The sequence below is a fragment of the Harpia harpyja genome, chromosome 5 (genome assembly GCF_026419915.1).
Source record: "Harpia harpyja isolate bHarHar1 chromosome 5, bHarHar1 primary haplotype, whole genome shotgun sequence".
NCBI lineage: Eukaryota > Metazoa > Chordata > Aves > Accipitriformes > Accipitridae > Harpia > Harpia harpyja.
In genome coordinates this window covers 71,639,580-71,661,762 of record NC_068944.1, presented here as the reverse complement: position 1 = coordinate 71,661,762, position 22,183 = coordinate 71,639,580, and the positions used below count along the sequence as shown (strand labels likewise).

At 37.9% G+C, this 22,183-nt stretch overlaps 1 protein-coding gene across 3 annotated transcripts in view; it reads left to right on the top strand.

Annotated features, from left to right (window-relative positions):
* ZFAT (zinc finger and AT-hook domain containing) overlaps positions 1-22,183 on the top strand; it is a 103,375-nt gene that overhangs the window by 56,106 nt on the left and 25,086 nt on the right. For all 3 annotated transcript variants that reach the window (XR_008235244.1, XM_052787557.1, XM_052787556.1), the window contains exons 8-12: positions 3,923-4,010; positions 7,894-8,043; positions 11,078-11,251; positions 16,836-16,924; positions 19,492-19,630. Coding sequence is in view for 2 of the 3 variants with exons in the window: in XM_052787557.1 (XP_052643517.1) it covers positions 3,923-4,010; positions 7,894-8,043; positions 11,078-11,251; positions 16,836-16,924; positions 19,492-19,630 (640 nt within the window). In the remaining variant the exon portion in view is untranslated. The remainder of the gene's footprint in view (positions 1-3,922; positions 4,011-7,893; positions 8,044-11,077; positions 11,252-16,835; positions 16,925-19,491; positions 19,631-22,183) is intronic.

Below are 22,183 nucleotides of genomic sequence, written 5' to 3'. Positions count from 1 at the left end.
TTGCAGTGTAGGTCATATTTAGTCAAATAAACTTCATAGTCGTCTGTTGGTTTAAGTGCTACACATACAGAGGCTTTTCATTTTTCTTTTCTGACTAGTACACCTACCCCTTGAATCATCTTGAAACACATGCCTTAGAGAAACAAAATTCTCTTCAGAGAGCTATAAATTGGTAATGCAATATAGCTGATGCTTTCTTAGCACAATTTTAATTCATTTATATAAAGAGAAAGGCATTGTGATTCCGATGTAAGTGGCCTTCTTTTACAATGCAGCATAGCATAAACAAGAAAATTCTATGATAGTATTAGACTAATTTTTTTCACTAAGTTTAAGAATATTTATGGACCTAATCCATTCCTGATTTGTGGATTGTGAACAGTACTTTCCGTCAGAAAGCTAACTTTATTTTGGAATTATTTTAAGTTTCTTATATTTTCTCAAATTGGCTAATAGGGGGATTAAGCAAATCTCAGGAAGTGTGGAAGTGAGTTTGAAATTTAAGTAGCTGATTGGACTATGCAGCTGGTTTCTAACAAAGGTAGATCCAGCTCTCTTGATACTTTGCTTCTGTTTGTGTCCTTCAAAAAAAACCTCAAAGGCAATTTAAAAGGCAGGCACTCTGGTAAGGCATAGGATAAATAACTTTTATTCATACCAGCGGAAAACTTGCATGCTGCGAATGTGATGAAGGTATTACTACAACTTCAGCCTAAGTTCTGCAAAGTGCCTCTGTCATCACCTATGACAAGGGCACTCTGAAGAGCTAGAGCTGTGGTGGGGGAGACCTTCTTTGGGGCTCTGCGTTGTGACCTAGGTGCTCTGAAATACTTCATTTGCAACAGAGGATTTCTTAAAGGCTGGTTGTGAGAGTGATGGGATTACACTGAAGGACTAGCACTGTCACAAGCTCTGAGGGCAGCAACAGAAGTACACTTAAACATTTAAAACTAAGAACGTAAGCTCCAAAAGGCTATGGCACTGACCGGGACAAACAACAGTGAAAGGTTTGGCTTCAGCTGGGTGCTTTCTGTGAGAGACTGCAGGTTGACAGATACACTTTGCAGGGACTCGGTGCTCTTAAGTACAATCTGTTTATTACACTGCAAAAGATACACCTTTTGAAGGTCATTACTGCAGAACTTGGTATAGATAACTGTCATGGTTTAACCCCAGCCAGCAATTAAGCACCACACAGCAGCTCACTCACTACCCCCCCGCCCAGTGGGATGGGGGAGAAAATCCAGAAAAAAAGTGGTAAAACTCGTGAGTTGAGATAAGAACAGTTTAATAGAACAGAAAGGAAAAAAATAATAATGATAATAACAATAATAAAATTACAAGAATAATAATAAAAGGATTGGAATATACAAAACAAGTGATGCACAATGCCATTGCTCACCTCTCGCTGACCGATGCCCAGTTAGTTCCCGAGCAGCCATCCCTCCCAGGCCAGCTCCCCCCAGTTTATATACTGGGCATGACGTCACATGGTATGGAATACCCTTTTGGCCAGTTTGGGTCAGCTGCCCTGGCTGTGTCCTCTCCCAGCTTCTTGTGCCCCTCCAGCCTTCCTGCTGGCTGGGCATGAGAAGCTGAAAAAATCCTTGACTTGGTATAAAGGCTACTTAGCAACAACTGAAAACATCAGTGTGATATCAACATTCTGCTCACACTGAATCCAAGACATAACACTATATCAACGACTAGAATGAAAATTAACTCTATCCCAGCTGAAACCAGGACATTAACTTTCTAACTGCTTGAAGAAAGCTGTTTGGATTATTTTTTTATTGAAAAATTTTGTTAGCATCGTCATGTGGAAAGATGTGTTCTTGGTGCCCATACTTTAATGTTGCTTTATAGCTCTTGATGCATTTTTGATGATGTTGATTTTTTCTCTCAGGCATAGGCTTATAGCCTTGCCTTCCTGGAGAGTATTAGCAAGAATGTAAAGTTGTCACAATTATAGCATTTTACGTAAAGTAGTGTGTGTGTGGAGTAGAGTGTTGGGGGGGGGGGTTCTTATTTAACTTTATGAAACGGCAAGGCGTATTTGTCTTAGTGTTCTGGGCACACTGAGAAATACTTCATAGAATGAGTATTAAAATTACAGATCAGCAACACCCAACTGTACATTAAAAGTATACTTTTTTTTTTCTTCATTTATTTTATATTTTGAAAACATTTATATAGCAAGTTTGAGGAACAGACTGAGATCTGTCAACAAATTTTAGCTGGTCCCTCAACAGCCCCTAAATGATACTCTGCTTATGTTTTTCTTATATGTGCCAAATTATGAATGTGATCATGCAACCCAGTCTTTGAAAAGGTGCAAACTTTGATACAGAGTTTTATTAGAATTAATCTACCAATTTTCATTTGAGTAACATGTTCAGATAGAAGTCCAAAATCATAAGTAGCAGGTTTAGGGATAATAGGTTATATCATTTGAGAGACCCTAATTGTGCAAATTAACAGTTCTTTCTCAAGCAGATTTTGTCAGCATTGTAGGCTCCTTCAATCTCTTCTTCCAAAAACCAGCTAGTATTCTCTGCTGATCCTTCTTCACTTGAGGTTCTCAGGGCTCAAGATGGTGACTGCCCCAACTCCATAATAGCAAGATACTGTCCTTGCTTTAGTCAGGGTGGTAATCATTTAGAAGCTGCCATCCCCAGTCCCTGGCGTAGGTTTTCTCACAGGAGCAAATGAACTGGTAGAGTCCATGACCCTTATGCTCCTGTTACCTCCAAATTTCTGTTTCATAACCAAGGGGTCTGTCTTACTTTGATACAGTAGTCTTCCTTCCACGGTTTTCAAGAAGTTTTCTGTCCCTGTGAAATATCTGTTCTGTAGCTTCAGCTCGCCTTTTACAGTGATTTCTTGGTAGTTTGGTATGTACACATCAGCTAATATGTTATCTGGTTATCTGCGTAGTTGTCAGGACTAACTAGACTTCACTCCATCTGTTGTTTTGATAATCCATTCATATGTTAATCTGGTCAGTGCAGAGGTGACTGGATGACCCGCTCATTTGATTGAGCATCCAGTCTCTTATGTCAGCAGGTGCTTCTGGAAAGAACAACCTCTTCAATTTATATAGTAAGTGGCAAAGATTATTTTAAATTGGGTAAATTGGGTAATTTACTAATTAATGGAGAAAAGTCCTGCATTTTTATGTGGAGTTAGATGCATTTGAAAAACATTAAAATTACAATTACACTAAAATTGCATACAGGAAGAAATTGCATCAAAACTCTCCAGTTCAACTTGTTTCATGGTGTTAAATCTTTTATAACATCAGTGACACTGATAAAAGCCAAAGTAGTCTGTAAGTTTTTAAATCAAAATAGTAGAATAATACTTTATTGGTAATATATAAAATGCTGAATATTTATAAAGTACTTAGAAATGTAGACACTGAATAAGTAATGGCATCTGTCATTGTTAACTCTTCTGCTCAATTTCAGGCCATTAAGTAGTATTATAAATGCGCATACTGGTGGATGTCTTCAGAATAATGAGATCTGATCCTTAGGTTTCGGAAGGGTGGACTTGTGAAAAAAATGAAAAAACCCTGAATATTACTGCTATATCAGATATGTTTTCTTCTGTTATGTGACTTGATCTTTCAACTCTTGATTCTCTAAAGAGTCAGTCAGAAGATAATGCTTACATTTATTGTGCATATTCTCATGTGCTGTAACTTGGAGCCCTTCATTCATGAGGATTAATGATGTGCTTAGAATACTTTAATATTTCTCCTTCACTTATTTCACTATAAATATCTTCATTTTTTCCTTACAAACTGAATGTTCAATTATAACTTTGTTGAGCACCATGTATTACTGAATAATGACCATAGTGATTACACCAGTGGACTGATAATGCAATCTCTTACTTACTTTCTTTCTCGCTTAAGGATAAAAAGAGTTATTCCTGTCCTGTGTGTGAGAAGTCATTTTCTGAAGATCGACTTATAAAATCTCACATCAAGACAAATCACCCTGGTAAGAAAAAATCAAGAAAAATTTCTCAATCTATTGCAATAACTGGATAAAGGTTTAGAGTGAGCAGCGTAATGTGATTACATTCCAAAGAAAGAGTCTATGTCTAATTTAACTTGTTTAGAGTAAGATGTAAGATGTTGCAGATGTTAGAATTTAGAGTGAAAAAAGTTATTGTTCCAGCTTGTGTGTTGTGGAGTATATCAGGTAATTGTGCTAAGAAATCTGTCTTCATCTGGCAAAGAATTCATTTCCAAAAGAGGACTTAAGTGAATTCAAACTAAGCATTGGGAAGTTTGGAATTAGGCATAGAGACATTCCGTAACAACCCATGAGACATAAAATTCCCAGCCATACGTAAACTGACAGAAATGCGTTTCTTGCACATTATTTTGTCTGTAAGTAATTGATGTGAATGCAGAGGTCCCTGAGCTGGCTCTACCTATGCTCAGTTAGTGTGTGGCTGGGCTTTACGTCCAGGGCCGACTGAAGTCTGTAACAGGGCTCTTACTAGAACCAGCTGTGATGTAGTATGGCCAGTATTAAGCTGGAGCTGACAAACCTGGCTGGATCCAAGCTAACCACTGCAGTCCATTCAAACTCTGTTTATACCTTGCATTCTAGTGCCCTGATTTATCCGTGCAAGCACAACATAAAATGAATGCAGTAAGTCAGTGTGCTGTGCCTCAGTAAACAATCCTTTCTCACATCTTGGGAATTCAGTGCCAAAGTGCTCAAGTGACTGGTGCAGGGACTGATTTAAATCTGACCGATGTGAACTTGGCAGAGCCGTGTTGGTGTGTCCGTACTTTTCTCCTCAGTATCTGTGTTATGTTGGATAGAAAGGCCCACTGCTACTGTGGATGAAGGAGAGTTGACTGTGTTGGCCAACATAACTTTAATTAACTCACCTACAGTGTTACTTATCACCTGACATAATTTGATATTAAGAAAGAAAATACAGTCCATGCTCGAACTGAGTTTGGGGAAGAAAAAATCCAATTAAAATGATGTAACTTTTCTTGCCTTTGTCAGAAATACAACATAATAGGTAAAGCAGTGGTTTCTTATCTTCCTACTGCCACTAGATAGTGCTAGACCCGTGTTTTAAACAATTTCCTTTACTTTAATTTCAGACTAACTCCCACTTTAGCTTTTTAGTTACCAAACCTCTTTATTTGCAGACCACTCTACAACAGTGTGGTTGGAGGGCTTGTCATACATCAGGGGACATGTCTGATGCAGCAAAATGAGATGAGGAAGGGCTTCTGTACTATACTGTAGTCAGGAGGTATGTCAGCCAGTAAGCATAGAAATTGAATCTCAAGAGCTGTGCCTACAAAGCCTTTGTGCTGTCTCAGCCAGGGAGTATAGGAGGCCTCCCTAAATAATGTGATCTGTGAACTAGCAGTACATTACGTACTGTGCCCTTACAGATTGCCATTGGTCTGCACTGGTCCATTGACTGCTGAATTATTAGTGTATGCTGTGTCTGTGGTCCAGAAATACCAGTTAACTCTGAAGCCCTGACATGCTAAACTAATGCATTTAAATACTTTTGAACAATTTATTTGGTATCTGAATCCCTCTAAAAGTATAGCATAAATTTTTTGATCCAAGGAAGTGGGTTCTTTTAAACTCTGGGTTATAATGAAGGTAAGGTTAAAAAAGAAAATCTGCACAGCCTATTGTTTTGTGTCCTCATTTTTAATTCATATATTGCAGGCGAATAGAACTTAGAAGGAAAATACCAGATTTATTAGATATATCTCCATGGTAGTAAAGAAATACTACATCTAAGATATGCCTATGCAGTAGTTATACAACAACACTTTTAATATATGGAGGAGAATGAATGCACAAATCTTTTTCCTGTGCATGCTGTCCTTGTAATCAGGAGGAAATCCTTTATTCGTACAACACACTTAATTACAAGCCAAATAATTGTGAGGGGTCTGATGGTATAAACTACCAAGTACTGTAGTGGAATGAGTGCAATTATTTTTAAAAATGTAAATGGAAAAGAATAAAGGTGAAAGGAAAAATGGATACTGTTAACAGGAATTGAATTTTAAAACGACATATCAAAAATTAATTTAAACTGAAACGCTTTCATATTTATCATTAAAATGCTATTTCTGGAGCTCCCCTCTCCTTCCTTTCTTAATATCATTCAACATGACCCGTCTCTTGTCTCTTCTATGTCATAAAGTAGAAAGTATGAAATGAAACAGTACTCCTTCCTCTTCTAGGTTCACAGAGAATAGGAGTTGAATTCTGGTCCCATGAAGGCAATGGGGCAAAAATCTCTCTAGGCTTTGACAGAGCAGTATTTCATGCCAAAGAGATAACAGAGTTTGGCTTTATTCCTAAATGATTTGGGTACTCAGCAGTGAAGGAGGAATCTTGCATTCTGGTCCCAGCTCTCAGAATTATCTACCTTTTCATCCACTGTCTGATTTAATATGATTTTTGTTAATAGTCCTGAGACATGAGAGACATCAGCTTTCATAGATCCCTACTGAGCAGACATACTAGCCTGCGATCATCAGTGAAGGATCTAAGCCATAGGAGGCAGATGAGGGTTCAGACTTGTGTCTGTATTTTTCATTTTGGGGTACTTTAGAACATATCTCCGCTCAGTTCATGGGCTTTTATATTGCCCTTGTGAGGTTGTTTTCCTTGTGCATATGAGTTCAGGCAGGATTTTTGATTCCACTCTGGGACCAATCGTCAGGAGACCAGGTATGACAGTTCATATTTGGTAAAAATCAAAGTTTAGACTGTAAGGTTTTGGGCGTAATAATTCATCAGCTTTCATGTCTATATGTTTAGATTGCATGAGTACTGTACTTGCATTGAGTCGTGGTATTTAGCATTTTATTCATGTGAAATGCAATGAATAATTTGATTTACTTTTTAAAAGCATTTGGCAGTGTTTTCATTATGTGTGTTTGGGACGTTTTAATTTAAATTTCATTATTTTGAGCTTTTTCACTGTGACAACCAAAACGTTAGATCGTATGAAGGAAAAATTTAAGAGAGTTGAGTGTGTTTAGCCTAAATAAGCGAAGGCTGGGAAAGGAAACTTAGTTGCTGTCTTCAGCTATCTAATAGGAAATTAAAAAGAAGACAGAGCCAGTATCTTCTTGGAACTGTACAGTGAAAGAAAATAAGTCGAAGCAAGGAGATTCTGATTAGAAATTAGGAAGATAATTTTAACTGTAAAGATGATCAAACACTGGGCCAAGAGAGGTTGTAGAATCTTTATCCTTGGGTATATTCAGAACAGGACTGGATATGACCCCAAGCAACTTGATGTAACTTTGGAGTTGGAACTCCAAAGTTGGCCCTGATTGGAGCAGGTGGCCTTAGACGTCCCTTCCAAGCGCATTTATTCCATGAGTTTGTTTTTTTCTTTTAAAGTTTCTGATTATCAGGCATTCTGATCATTACAGCTGTGGCTGAAGTGAATTGTATTCAGACCCTTGACATCTGGAAATCTGGGGTGAAATCTTGAATAAAGTCTTTTGAAAATCTTCAAGAAAAAACTGCCAAATTAGCTTATTGAGATAAGTTGATGGTTGGAAAATTATTTCCAAGCCAGTGGCACACCCAAGATTTTTTTATATTGAAAATATTTTTTGTTTAAGCAGGCAGTGGGGACACTGAGTACACAGATCAGAAGAGAAAGGACAGAACATCCTAGAAGCCCTAAAGGAAAAAAGGTCCTTATGTTCTTTGCTCAGGTCTTATCTGAGTGGCAGTAGGGGAAGTGGAGCTTTTCAAAAGTTGAGGTGAATCAGGACCTAGATCTTCAATATCACTTATGGAACAAATTTCCTCATGTCCTTCTGGTTTTTATTACCTTTTACATTTCTCTCAGAGGTTTCAATGACTACTATTTCTGAGATTCTTGGCAGAAGAGTTCAGCTGAAAGGACTTATTGGAAAACGAGCTGTGAAATGTCCCTACTGTGATTTTTATTTTATGAAGAATGGATCAGACCTTCAACGTCATATTTGGGCTCATGAAGGTAAAACTCTGGTTTTAAGCTTTTGGGCATATAGTCAGTCTCATATTCCACACAAGCTTTGCTGACATAAAAAGGAATTCAAGTTTATTGCTATACCTGAATCAAAAACTTTAAGCTACAGTACAGGTAAAATAATTAGTTTAATAGATTCTGGATCACATATGGAACTGCATGCTCATAACATGAATAGACAGCTTAAACGTTTTATTAAATTAAAAAGTTTCTGATTATTTTTTTTCCAAAACTCATTCATAAACATCTATAAAGTCTATATTCATAAACATCTATAATAAATGCGAGTAAGGAAGAGTGAATTAAATATATGCTCAGTCTCTTAAAACAAGTACTTTTCTGTATCTTCTCATGAATAATTGCTGCTCCTTTCACATTTGTCCAAAAATACTTGGTCTGGAAATCTATTAGTAAGACAATTGAAATCCAGTTGCTTTGATGTATACATATAAATTCTGTGTATATTTTAATTAAATCATGCTGAGCGTGGCAGTTAGCTGACATGGACATAAACAGTGATGAAAAACCCGTAGGATAATGCTGATCATATCTATGATTTTTTAGGGTGAAATTCTAGTAATATGGCAACACATAGGTTAAAAATCCCTTGAACTTAAAATCTGTGCCCAGTAAAATCTTGTGTCTACCCAGTCTTTCTATTTTTATAACAGGTGGAAGACCACTGGTGTGCTCTTTAGTCAGTTAATAATCTATGGAACGGATTGCCTATGGTGTTTGAGCATTGTTTTGGATTCTATAGCCATCCATCTGCATAAAGGAGATAATGGGATTTGGTACTCTCAAACTGATATTTTGATTCCAAAGTGTTTGTTCCCATGCAGATAGTTCAGACATTTATACTAGTACTGCATATTTGTTTGAATGCTTTAACTACAAGCTTACCTGCCTGTATACTGTAGTAGTGATCCTCTCCAGTAGCCTTTACTCCATTGAGGAGTTTAGGTAATGCAAAATTGTAGGCTTAGAGCAATTACTTATGTATTCCATAGATACAGTTTGTTTATTCTGCCAAGAAAGCTTGGAACCCATCTCATCTAACTAGCAGAAGAAAGAGGTGAATAGAAATTTATTCCCAATTCAAAGTGTGCAATCAAGTCTGCTTAAAGTAGGCTATAATTCCTCATGCTTGTAAATCTAGTTTTAAGGTCATGAATATCAATCTAAAACTGCCAGAGCCTCATGAAACTGTTGAACTACTCTGCCAGTTCAGATTTATTCAACTTTTTTTTGAAGGATTTACTTTGTTCTTGTAGACCTTCTGCTAAATGACATACTGTGCATCTCTCTATTACATGCTTTGGACTGTTTGAGAGAAGTGAAATTGTAAGTGCTTGCATCTTACTGAGGCAGGGGGGAATAAAAAAAGTACTACTGCGTGAGCCATTAGCAAATCTGATACTAATTAACAACAAAACACAGCTTTGCACATTTAACTTCTGCTTACATATTAAGTACCTAATGAACCAGTCCTCCTTAAAAGAGGTTTCTTCATTCTTTATTGCAGTAAATAGAGAATGATAGTTATCTGAAGACTTTTAGAGGGAGACTTGGTATGTACATCAGCTAGGCATCAACTTAGGCAGTCTAGATTCTACTTTTAAATGAAAGATGGACACACCAAGACCAAAATATTAGTATTTGCTTGGTTAAACTCAGTACCTGGCTTCAATAGGGAGGCATTTAATTGTGATGGGTTGATGCTGGCTGGATGCCAGGTGCCCACCAAAGCTGCTCTATCACTCCCCCTGCTCAGCTGGACAGGGAAGACAAAATATAACGAAAGGCTCATGGGTTGAGATAAGGGCAGGGAGAGATCACTCACTAATTACCGTCATGGGCAAAACGGACTCGACTTGGGGAATAATATTAATTTAATTTGTTACCAATCAAATCAGAGTAGGATAATGAGAAATGAAACCAAATCTTAAAAACACCTTCACCCATCCCTCCCTTCTTCCTGGGCTTAACTTCACTCCCGGTTCTCTCCACCTCCTCCCTCCAGCAGCGCAGGGGGATGGGGAATGGGGGTTGGGGTCAGTTCATCACATGTTGTCTCTGCCGCTCCTTCCTCCTCAGGGGGAGGACTCCTCACTCTTCCCCTGCTCCAGCATGGGGTCCCTCCCATGGGAGACAGTCCTCCATGAACTTCTCCAACGTGAGTCCTTCCCACGGGCTGCAGTTCTTCACAAACTGCTCCAGCATGGGTCCCTCCCAAGGGCTGCAGTCCTTCAGGCACAGACTGCTCCAGCGTAGGTCCCCCGCGGGGTCACAAGTCCTGCCAGAAAACCTGCTCCAGCGTGGGCTTCCCATGGGGTCACAGCCTCCTTCGGGCATCCCCCTGCTCTGGCGTGGGGTCCTCTGCAGGAGGATATCTGCTCCCCCGTGTACCTCCCTGGGCTGCAGGGGGACAGCCTGCCTCACCATGGTCTTCCCCACGGGCTGCAGGGGAATCTCTGCTCTGGCGCCTGGAGCATCTCCTCCCCCTTCTTCTTCACTGACCTGAGGGTCTGCAGGGTTGTTTCTCACATATTCTCACTCCTCTCTTCAGCTACATTTGAGCAGGTTTTTCTCCCCTTCTTAAATCTGTTATCCCAGAGGTGCTACCACGGTCGCTGATGGGCTCGGCCTTGGCCAGTGGTGGGTCCATCTTGGAGCTGGCTGGCATTGGCTCTATCGGACGTAGGGGAAGCTTCTAGCAGCCTTTCACAGAAGTCACCCTTCTAGCCCCCCTGCTGCCAAAACCTTACCACACAAACCCAATACATTAATTCTAGAAGAGGCCCTCCTTTCTTTTAGTAAGTTAAATGATGCTGTCAAGAGCTTGGTATCATTTACACAGAAGCTATAGATGAAATTTCTCAAATGTATATATCCAAATTTTAAAATGTTGACTTTGTTTTCCATGTTGCTCACATGATCTGAAATTTCTTTCAAGCAAATGTCCACCCTGTCATCAAAAGGTGCGGCTTGTTTGTTTCAAAGTGTATTTTTTTATTTTTAGGTGTCAAACCCTTTAAATGTTCCCTCTGTGAGTATGCCACTCGCAGCAAGAGTAACTTGAAAGCTCATATGAATCGTCACAGCACTGAGAAAACGCACCTTTGTGATATGTGTGGGAAAAAATTCAAATCAAAAGGCACTTTGAAGAGCCATAAACTCCTTCATACTGCTGATGGTAAGTGCATGTTTATTAAATCCAAGTTTATTTTACGGCAATAAATACTGGCTATACTACAGGACCTTATTTGCAACCATTTTTCAGTTCGATACTAAGTGCTTCTTACAATTTTGGTTATTCCCAGGAGACACTGTGAAATGATTCAAAACTTTGCAAAGTTAATTTCTGTGAAAGACAGACAGCTGTCTCTGGAATACTTGATTTTTCTGAAATTTTGTGTTGTCTTTTGTCCTGGTTTCAGCTGAGATAGAGTTAACTGTCTTCCTAGTAGCTGGTACAGTGCTATGTTTTGAGTTCAGTATGCGAAGAATGTTGATAACACTGATGTCTTCAGTTGTTGCTCAGTAGTGTTTAGACTAATGTCAAGGATTTTTCAGCTTCTCATGCCCAGCCAGTGAGAAAGCTGGAGGGGCACAAGAAATTGGCACAGGACACAGCCAGGGCAGCTGACCCAAACTGGCCAACGGTGTATTCCATACCATGGGACGTCCCATCCAGTATAGGAACGGGGAAGTGGGGGCAGGTATTCACAGCTCGGGGGACTGGCTGGGTGTTGGTCGGCGGGTGGTGAGCAATTGCACTGCGCATCATTTGTGCAGTCCAATCCTTTCATTATTACTGTTGTCATTTTATTAGTGTTATCATTATCATTATTAGCTTCTTCTTTTCTGTTCTATTAAACCGTTCTTATCTCAACCCACGGGTTTTGCTTCTTTTCCCGATTTTCTCCCCCATCCCACTGGGTGGGGGGGGAGTGAGTGAGCGGCTGCGTGGTGTTTAGTTGCTGGCTAGGGTTAAACCACGACATCTTTATATTCCTTTATATTCTTACAGAGAATTCTTGATCTCAGTAGAAATTTGAAAATAGAAATAGTTCCATGGTTAAGTTTCCTACTACTTTCTTCTGTGAGAATATTGTTAGGAGTTGCCGAATCCAGTAGGCCAATAGAGGCAAGGCTGCTGCAGCTCTGTGTCCCCAAGTCTAGTCAGCCAGTGACAAGCCTAAGCATGTTATTCTTCATAGGCACACGTGTAGCACATGAGTTTGCTCTGTAATTTTAATATTTCTGTGATGATAACAGAAAAAAGTGAGGTCCAAATCCAGAAAAATACATCTTTCATATCCAAATTTGGGACACAACAATACTTTATTCCTCTGTGATTATCAAATTGAAATAAATGATTTAGCAGGATAAGTTGTGCAGACCTTCATTATGACTTGGTAGCTTGATCTTTGTTATTCCTGCAACCTTGTGAAACCTCATTCCACTCTTTATTGACCATTTCATTGAAATTATTTTTTTTTAAAATTTGCATATTCATTAGCATTGTCCTTTCACAGAAAGTGCACAATGCTTTGTTACATGTTTAGAATATATGTGAAGGTTTTGTGTCAGAGATATTTTATTTTTATGTATGCTTACATCTGTATGTGTAAGTGAAAGAGATGATCCCGTTTACATTGATATGATACTTATTATAGGAAGCATATAGTTACTGCAGTATTACCAAAGTTACTGTAGTATTACCATGAGTTAGTAAATCACTTGTTATTTGAAAAGTACTTTCCAATATTTTGAAATAACTTGGTCAATAACAAGCAGATGTTGCACATATATCTAAACTTCATATGTAAGAATCAAGATTTTACTTATCAAATGCAATCCTCAGCTGATTCCTGGGTGGGAGAAGGAGGCAGGTAGTATTTGAATTAAAAGGAAATTTGGAGCACGACCAGACTGTAAAGAAAAAAAAGGTTTCTTTCTATGGTGCTGTAAAAAAATCCCTTCAGGGGTTTTCATTTCAAAACCTTTCTGTTTTGTTTTCACCATCTGGCATGACCAAATAGTGAAATTCAGCAATGAAAGTTGAATTAGTTTTTACCTGTGAATTAGTTCTATTGCTTGAACAAATTATATATGTGTGTAAGTAATTATTGCAATTCAGCTGAGGCTGCTCTGAAATTTGGCACTGTCGAGAATAGCACTATAGTTGTGCAGGAGCTAGCCTTGTCTGGATTTGGTTTAAAGGTGTGAAGTTAGTTTTAAACATTTAATTACATGCAAGGAACTATATTCTCTTATCATTTATTGCTCGGTCAGGCTGAAACCTTGACTCTAGAGGCAATGTTGTTAGCAGGAGCCTTTTTTATCTGGCTTCAGACTGTCCTCATCTTCTGCAATAACTGAGGTGACTGCGTGTTCCTTTTTGATGCACCTCCCTTTTTGACTGATACAAATAAATCCAAGGCTTACGCTCTTTTGCCTTGCTTTTTACACTTCCAAAAGTGTTCCAGGAAATTCCCCGTACCTTTGGAAAATATGTTTTGCCATTGGTTCCAGTGGAAACAGAATCTCACTGTCTGTGGAATCCTAAGTAATTTTCCTAATTAAGTCCACCCCAGTAAACTCTCCATGCATTTCAAACACTTGTGAAAAATAAGATAACATTTGTCACCAGGAATGTAGTGTATGATTTGTCAAGGGACTTTCGCCCTCTTGAATGCTGACAGTTTCTCTTTGCCCAGTATCCCTTTCTATAGTGACAGCACTTCAAAAGTTCTTACTAGCACACATCTAGTGTTCTTCAGTTATTTCACAAATAAATGAATTTGAAAGATGTTTTGCTGTTTATGAGTCTTGTCTTCCTGACTTAAGAATCCAGGCAATTTTTGTTCAAATATCAGCCCTGCAAGGTCAATTTAACCAGTGGAATATAAAGTAGTTTTCTGTCTGCTTTATTCTTCTCCAGAAGACAGACTTCTGAAGAGTGGCATGATAGGAAACAATTCTGTAGTCCAGGCTTTTGTCATGGTTTAACCCCAGCCAGCAGCTAAGCACCACGCAGCCGCTCACTCACTTCCCCCCCCACCCAGTGGGGTGGGGAGAAAATTGGGAAAAGAAGTAAAACTCATGGGTTGAGATAAGAACAGTTTAATAGAACAGAAAAGAAGAAACTAATAATGATGATAACACTAATAAAATGACAACAGTAATAATAAAAGGATTGGAATGTACCAATGATGCACAGTGCAATTGCTCACCACCCGCCGATCGACGCCCAGTTAGTCCCCGAGCGGCAATCCCTCCCTGCTCCCACTCCCTCCAGTTTATATACTGGGCATGACGTCCCATGGTATGGAATACCCCGTTGGCCAGTTTGGGTCAGCTGCCCTGGCTGTGTCCCCTCCCAACTTCTTGTGCCCCTCCAGCTTTCTCGCTGGCTGGGCTTGAGAAGCTGAAACATCCTTGACTTTTAGCCTAAACACTACTTAGCAACAACTGAGAACATCAGTGTGTTATCAACATTCTCCTCATACCTAGCTCAAAAACATAGCAGTATACCAGCTACTAGGAAGACAAGTAACTCTATCGCAGCTGAAACCAGGATATCCAGGCCTATTACTGTTTGTGATTAGAAATAAACCAGAAAATCTGGTTTTTATTATTTTAATTAGATATCAGAAATTGTCTTAAGGTTTTTCTTAGCTGTGTTTTATGGAAACTTTCACACTCAGTATAAAACACTGCTGGAGGTGGCAGGACTGACGGAATCATAAAGACGAAATACGGAGAAAAGGAGTATTAAACCGAGAGAATAAAAGGAAAGAAATTGTGTTATTTTAAATCATAAGAAAAAAAATATTTGGGAGAGAGAATGCTTTGAAGGGAAAGTAAGAGAAGCCTACAGAATGGTAATATGTTTGGGAGTTTCACTCTTTGCAAAGCCACAAATAGCAACAGATGTTTCTTGAAAATGTCAGAGAGAATTCATTCCTGTTAGAGAATACTAAACATGTATCATGACAAAATCTGACCATCTTGCCTTAAGGACTCAGACCAACGATTTCAGGGCCAAAAGCAGACTCTTATGATCACAAGTCTGATCTCTTGCAGAGTACACGCCGTAACTTAATCTAGTAATTTTGAATCACATTTCTCTGGATTGTAGTATATCTTTTTAGGAAGGGCTAAGCAGGCTTGATTTAAAGACTTACTTCATATGACAGGGCATCCATCTGATTTCTAAGTAAATTGTCATAGTCATTAATCATGCCCTCTGTTAAAAATATTGACTTTGTTTTAGACCGAATGTTCTGAGCTTCAGCTTTCATTAGTTAAAATTCCAGTTCTTGTTCTTCAATTTTATTGTTACTATTTTACGTTGGAGCGTTGTTAGTACCTTCAGTATTGATGCCTGACTAGAAAACTCACAGGCATGTAAAGGAATTTCAAGTATAATTTCTTGTCTGTGGAACTTAAAGTAACACCTTTCTTTGGATGATACTTTGGAACTGAAGTAAATTTTTTTTCAGAAAGCAATGTATATAAATTGCATTGACTCTATTTAATCACATTATGTTTGTAGAAGACCTGCTTATAACACAGACTTTCAGTCTGCCAAGTATTCAAGAGACAGAGACTGTCTCAAATCTTCCAATGATTTTTTAGGTTGGTATCTGAAGGAACAATGTTGATGCAAATATGCACCCGTTGTCTTTAACCCTCTTCCAATCCACTCTATGATTTTTGAAGCAATTGATGCAGAAGAGTAGAAGTCCAACAGTTACTTTAACTCCGTATATCTTGAGAAAATTTGTGCCCAATTAAAATAAAGAAATATGAATCAGCACTCTCCAAGAACAGGTCACAGAACCTAGCCATTATCCCTAGGGGTTGGTAGCCACCAGCATGTACGTCGCCACGTACAAAGTGTGAACTAGTCCCAGTACATGCTTTCTCTTGCCTTGTGTCACAGTATGTGAGACCTAGGGTTATGGCAGAGATTTAGATGAGGAAGGACAAAATGTCACGATGAACAAGGCAAGCAGGCATCATTCCGTCTGATGTTGGATGGAGGAACTTGTGCCCATTGTTTTAAAACTGCGTAAGCAGAAGTGAAAGGTGGAAACACAAAACCTCTGTGTTATTTGCCATTCTAATCTTATTTTTCTTTATAGCATGTTTTATTTCTCCCTGTATCCAGGGATAAGCCAGCGTAGAAAACCCTTTTATGATAGTTTGAGTCATTTTTGGAAGAGTAGTGCTAAACACATAACCAAATCTTGTGGTAAAAATAACAGGTCATGTCAGACCCTACCAGAAATACATCAAGAAAACTTACAGTGGAAAACCAAGAAAATTTAAATGTATTTGAATACTAACAATTCAGTGCTTGGGACAGAAGTAGGTAAAAACATGTGACCATGACCAAACATCTCTGTTTTAAGGATTTAAGGATTTGCATTACAAATAGCGAAATAACTGTGCCTGCAGTTGTAAATAATTGATTTCCTTCTTCCATTTAGGCTGCACTATAACGATTCTTTTTCTTCTTTCCCAAGTGACTATCCCAGGTGCATCCAGACTATTTAATGCTTATAATTTAAAGAGGACACTTGAGCCTTTTTTCTTCTTTACTCTCCCCCTAGCTCTGTTTAAGCAAAATTTTGCAGAGTAAGTGCCAGACTCTTCATTGTTCATTCTTAGCATTTTGGAAATCATCTTTATGAGGAAATATAGTCAGTAGTTTTCTGAACTTAAATAGAAAAAAGTTATTCCATTTTCTATTCCCATTTCAGGAAAGCAGTTTAAGTGTACAGTGTGTGACTATACAGCTGCACAAAAACCACAGCTCCTACGTCATATGGAACAACATGTCTCTTTCAAGGTAAGAAAACATATAAATCATGCTTATTGATAAGTCATTTAGAAATACATGGAACTTCAGACAACAGTTTTAAAACTGGCACATTTTCCTCTTCGGTGACAATTATGGCATCTTAACATTTTAATATTTTGGGAATTTTTACTTTATATACAGACTTTTGAGATAGGGTTATTTTGTTCATGGACAATTTGTAAGTAGTATCTTTACTTGCCAAAAATATACATATGTTGCAATATAAAACAAACATTATTGGTTTTTTTGACTGTCAGTCCTTGAGAGAACTAATCTAATATGTACCTTAAAATGTCCTGGGGAAGTAGAAAGCAAATCCCATACATCACTGTTCATTGCCCGCCTTAATTTTCTCTGAAAGTTTGCCAGTCTAATGTACTATAGATGAGTTCATATACTTGAATAAAATTGAAGAGAATTAATTTTAAAACACCCCATTTATCTGAAACGTGTCTTGGAAAGAGTTTTGAAGATTGTTAATGTTTCTATGAAGTGTTTAGATTAGAGATAGGTTGTATTTTAATAAACTATAGTATGGTTTTATTCCTAAATTTCACATTGGTTCTCAGCATGATGGGTCTTGATGTAATGAATTGTGAAATGTTATATTCAGGAAATAGAAATGGTACTAGTTTCTTTTCCAGAAAAATCCAGTATTATGTATGTATGAAAATGTTCATTTTAATGTAACACTTCATCTTGGCAATGAGCATATTTCTTATTGAAAACATTATACTATTTTCATATGCAACATCTTTCATTATCTAACAAATCATTTTGCTTCTATAAAGAGTATGCTTCAGCCAGTCTTAATAAGTACCAATGCTATGTACCTCCGTAAAGCAGAAAGGAAGACAGTCTTTTGATTTATGTTTTCAATTTTGGAAGACAAGACAAACAAAAAAATGAAGCAAGTCATCTAAAGAGATGATACATTTTGAACACATAATTTTTATTTCTTAAATATGTAGTTTTGCTGTGGACTTATCTTTTTAAAAGGATTTTTTGTAAATGAAAATACATCATTTTCCTTTTTTAATGGCTAACGGGATGAATGTACTTATAATGCAGTTCTTGAAATATAGCTGGTTCTGACCTCGGGATCAGCTTTAGAACTGTTGACTCAGCACCTCTTTTCAGTCCTCTGTAAGCCTGCATGTAACTGTGGCTGTTCAATGCATCATCAAGAGAACTGGAAAACACTGAGATAGGTCAGTCAGGGTATTTGTCAAAAGGAGTTTGAAAACTGTCCGTTAGTAACGTTTTGCCTCCTTCTGGGATAGTTGTTTGTATGTGTATCAAACTCAGAGGAATGTCAGTAGTTATACAGCCTAATGATAGTTTAATCCATCATATTTCCAAGCTCCATGAATTTGCAATTCTGCTATCCAATAGCAGATAACATACAGGACATGCAAGTATGTAGAGAGCGTTACAAGAACACAGCAATCTGTCTGGATTATTTTCTTGAAAAAAAGACAATTTCAGCAATAGAAGAGTACCCCTCTCTGAAAAGTTGAATAGCTGAATGTTACAGTACTCTCTGAATTGTAAGGTTAAGGGAATTTGAACACCACTTTTCTTCCTTATTTTTGCTGTTTGGAGCCTGAAGGAAGGTCATGAGCAACAAGCTTAGGGGAATGTTCTGATCAGTGGACCCTGACTGCAGACATTTCCCTGCTTTAAATTCAGCTTCTTCATAAACATTTCTGGACCAACCATTTTCTGCTGACTAGCTTCAGGTGGGCCTGGTTGCTGTGCATGAAACATTTTGCATCCCCATTCTGAGGTACTGGACTTTTCCTCAGGGACTTTGGTCAATGTCTGCATTCTTTTCCAGGACCCTAATGGTTGTGTCAAGCTTCCTATAACTGTGACATATCTCAGTCAGAAGGTTATTCTCAAAGGCTAACTTTAGGCACAAATGCTTGTTTTCCTAAACTTTTTTCTTTAGAAATGTCTCTCCCTGTCAGTTGAAGGGAGACGTATGTTCTTAAAAATTAATCAGTTTAGTTCCCAAAACTTAGCTCACCAAATGGTCAGATGAATGCAAGTGCCAGTGAAAGGGAAGCAGTTGGGAGCATGTTGGAGAGAGAAGGAAAGGAAAGGGAAGAGATCAACCCTGTCAGGTACGGTTATCTGTTAAATTAGGTTGGCTGTACAATCATATTGTATCTTCAGTTATTTTAGCTCTCTTACTCCCCGTTTTCAGACCAAAGGTCACGGCACCTGAGTCATTTCCTTGTAGTAGAAAGTCTCCACGTGGTCAGACCTGTGATCATCAATTATGAAAACACACAGTTTACTGAATTATGAAAAGTAGGTAATAATCTTATAATGTTGAGAATAGTTGGTGTCTTGCACATAATAAAAAGTACCAAATTTTAGGTGAAGTTTAGTTACAACTTCCATTTATATTGAATTTTGGAAGGTCTCCTTGGAATATGCCTAAACCAGAAATGAACATGGTTTCTCGGGATCAAAACATTGCAGCTTAGACCTGTATCCTGAAAAGGTCAGGTAATATGGTCTAACATTTTCCTTTTTGCTCCTAGCCTTTCCGTTGTGCACATTGCCACTATTCCTGCAACATATCTGGTTCCCTGAAGAGGCATTACAACAGAAAGCATCCTAATGAAGAGTATGTAAACGTAGGTTCTGGGGAGCCTGCAGCAGAAGCCCTTATCCAACAAGGTACATTGCCACCATATAAGACTTGTTTGGGGTTTTTTTTCTGAAGCAGACTTGGTGTAAAGGTAAACTTTTGTGCGATATGCATTCCTCAGTTTATTGGGTGTTATGTGATAAATCATTACTACTTTTTAGTAATTCTGAAATCATCACCTTTTACCCTTCATTCAGTGTCCTTTCTTCTTGGTTTCTAAGGGTGGGTGAACCAAAGTTTTGATTGACCTTGCCTGTACTATTCATTGTTGCATACATTTATCATTTTCACTTGTTTTGTCTCCTTTTGTAAGGCAAGTATCACTATCTGTTGAAATGAATGATAAATTTCTATCATTCTACTGATAAATTTCTATGGCAATTTTGCAAGGTTGAACTCAAGGTAAGGTTGAGCAAATGTAAGGAAAGAGACTGCAGAGTAAATGGCAGCAAATTATTCCCCCACTAGAAAAATGGGGGGGGGGAGAGAGCACAGGTAAAACAGGTTACAAATTGTTATGCTCAGAATCTTGTTTATGGCAAAGGAAGAACACCTTACCTATATAAGTAAAGTCAAGAATTTATTGTTAGTATAATGGAAATCTTAACAGTCTAATTCAAGAATCACCATTAATCTAGACCTAATTACTATTTTAAATAAACAATAAAATATAGTTAGAGTACTTATATACAGGAGAACTCTCAATAGTATTATTAATAGAATTAAAATGGTAACACACACACTTTTCTTAATTTTTACTCATTTGCCTGGTGCTATGGTCACCCTTCCACTGTTTTTCTGAGTTCTAAGATGGGTGGTTTCCCTCTGGTGTTGGTGTTGGGATGGGGGTTTCAGTAAGTTGTCAGCATCTGGAGGTCTTCGCTGGGAGGAGTATGATGTTCATCTTGATGGTTTCATCTTCCTCTCCCCTTCCACTTGAGGCCATTGTTACATGTTTGCTTACACACATTTATGCTTTTCTTTTTCATTGGTCTGTAGCTGCAGATTAAATCCAAATTTACTGTATACGCTGCCCTTCCTGTACTTTAAATACTGTTTTTTGTTGTCCCTAAAAAATGTTTTTATCCAGCTACAGATTTGCATATTTTTAACTGATCATTTCTGAGTTGTCTATAGCTGTGGGTCCTTCAGTGCCAAGCTTGTGCCCCACTTGTTATTAGTCCATGCCCGCCCTCCTCTGTGCTGCATCCTGTGTCTCTACTTGTAAAGGCTGTCATACCAGGCCTCCGTTTCTCTACATTACATCTCTATATTAAGAGTCCTAAATACCTCATTGTGCCTAGAGCAACTGCTTGTTACTGCCGTCTGTGTAAAACTATAGTTGTACCACACAAAGAGAAATAAAACTAATTAGATATAGTCAATTAGAGAAATTGCTGTCACAGATAAACTAAGTAAAGGCAACAACTATTTGGGGGAGGGTCAAAAATTCAAGATTAAGTATAAGAGCTTATGGAATAGAATCATAGAACCATTTAGGTTGGCAAAGACCTTTAAGACCATCTGGTCTCACCATAAACCTAACACTGCCGAGTCCACCAATGCCAGGGGGAAGAGAAAATCAGATTGTAGTAGCTTTTACCACGTTTATATAGTAGCATAAAAAGTTAAATTCCTGGCTGTTGTTGGTTTTGTTTATAAATTTCATCCCAGCTGAAATCATAGATCCTTCTGAAAAGATAGTCAATGCCACTAGTTGCTTTATTTCTGCTTGATACAGATATCACAAATTGTAACTCATTCCTTGCAGTGTCTGGGTGCTAGCAAAGGAGATGTGTACAAGTTGTCTGACTCCCATAAGTGGTTTTGCTATTGTACACTGGGCAGGTGAACAAAAGCAAATAATTGACTATGCAGTCAGATACCTTTTTGGATGTAAAGCTCCTTCAGTTCTAGTGCCTGGTGTGGGGGGAAGTGGGAAAGAAGAAGAGAAAGCCAAATTAAATATTAAATTGTGTTGAAAATATTTTAATGCTTGGTAGAGTTGAGTTTCTTACTTTGTTTCTGATAATTTTAGAAAGTGTTTTCACTATTTGTTTAATAGAAACTACCAGCCTTTTTATAATAATCTTTTGGGATCTTCAAAATTTCTGATTTTGTTGAAGAACAATAGAGACCAAAATAATGCTGTTGTATTAGATAATGAATTAAATATAATTCTTCTAAGATTACATTATTTCTAAATAGTATCTCCAAATTATTCATCTAACGCAGGACATTTATCTATTGAAGGCATTAATCCATGTTAAAATGATACTGAAATCATGACACAGAGAAAGGCACTCAAAGTCTGAGACTCTCCCTTTAAACTTTCACTATAATGGGGAAATGTGTAACTACATTAAGGAGTTTGAGCCTGTGTTATTTTTATATGACATTTCTTTGTTTCCTTTTTGTCAAAAAACCAGAAATAATTTAAAAAGTAGGTCTTTGTCTATAAATTTCAGGGCAGGAATATATAGTAGAATTTTACAATTATTTTCACAGACAGTAAAAGTTGTCAGGGAACCTGCAGTTGTTTTAAAGACATAGTATTTACTTGGTCAGTACTCAAAGCCTCT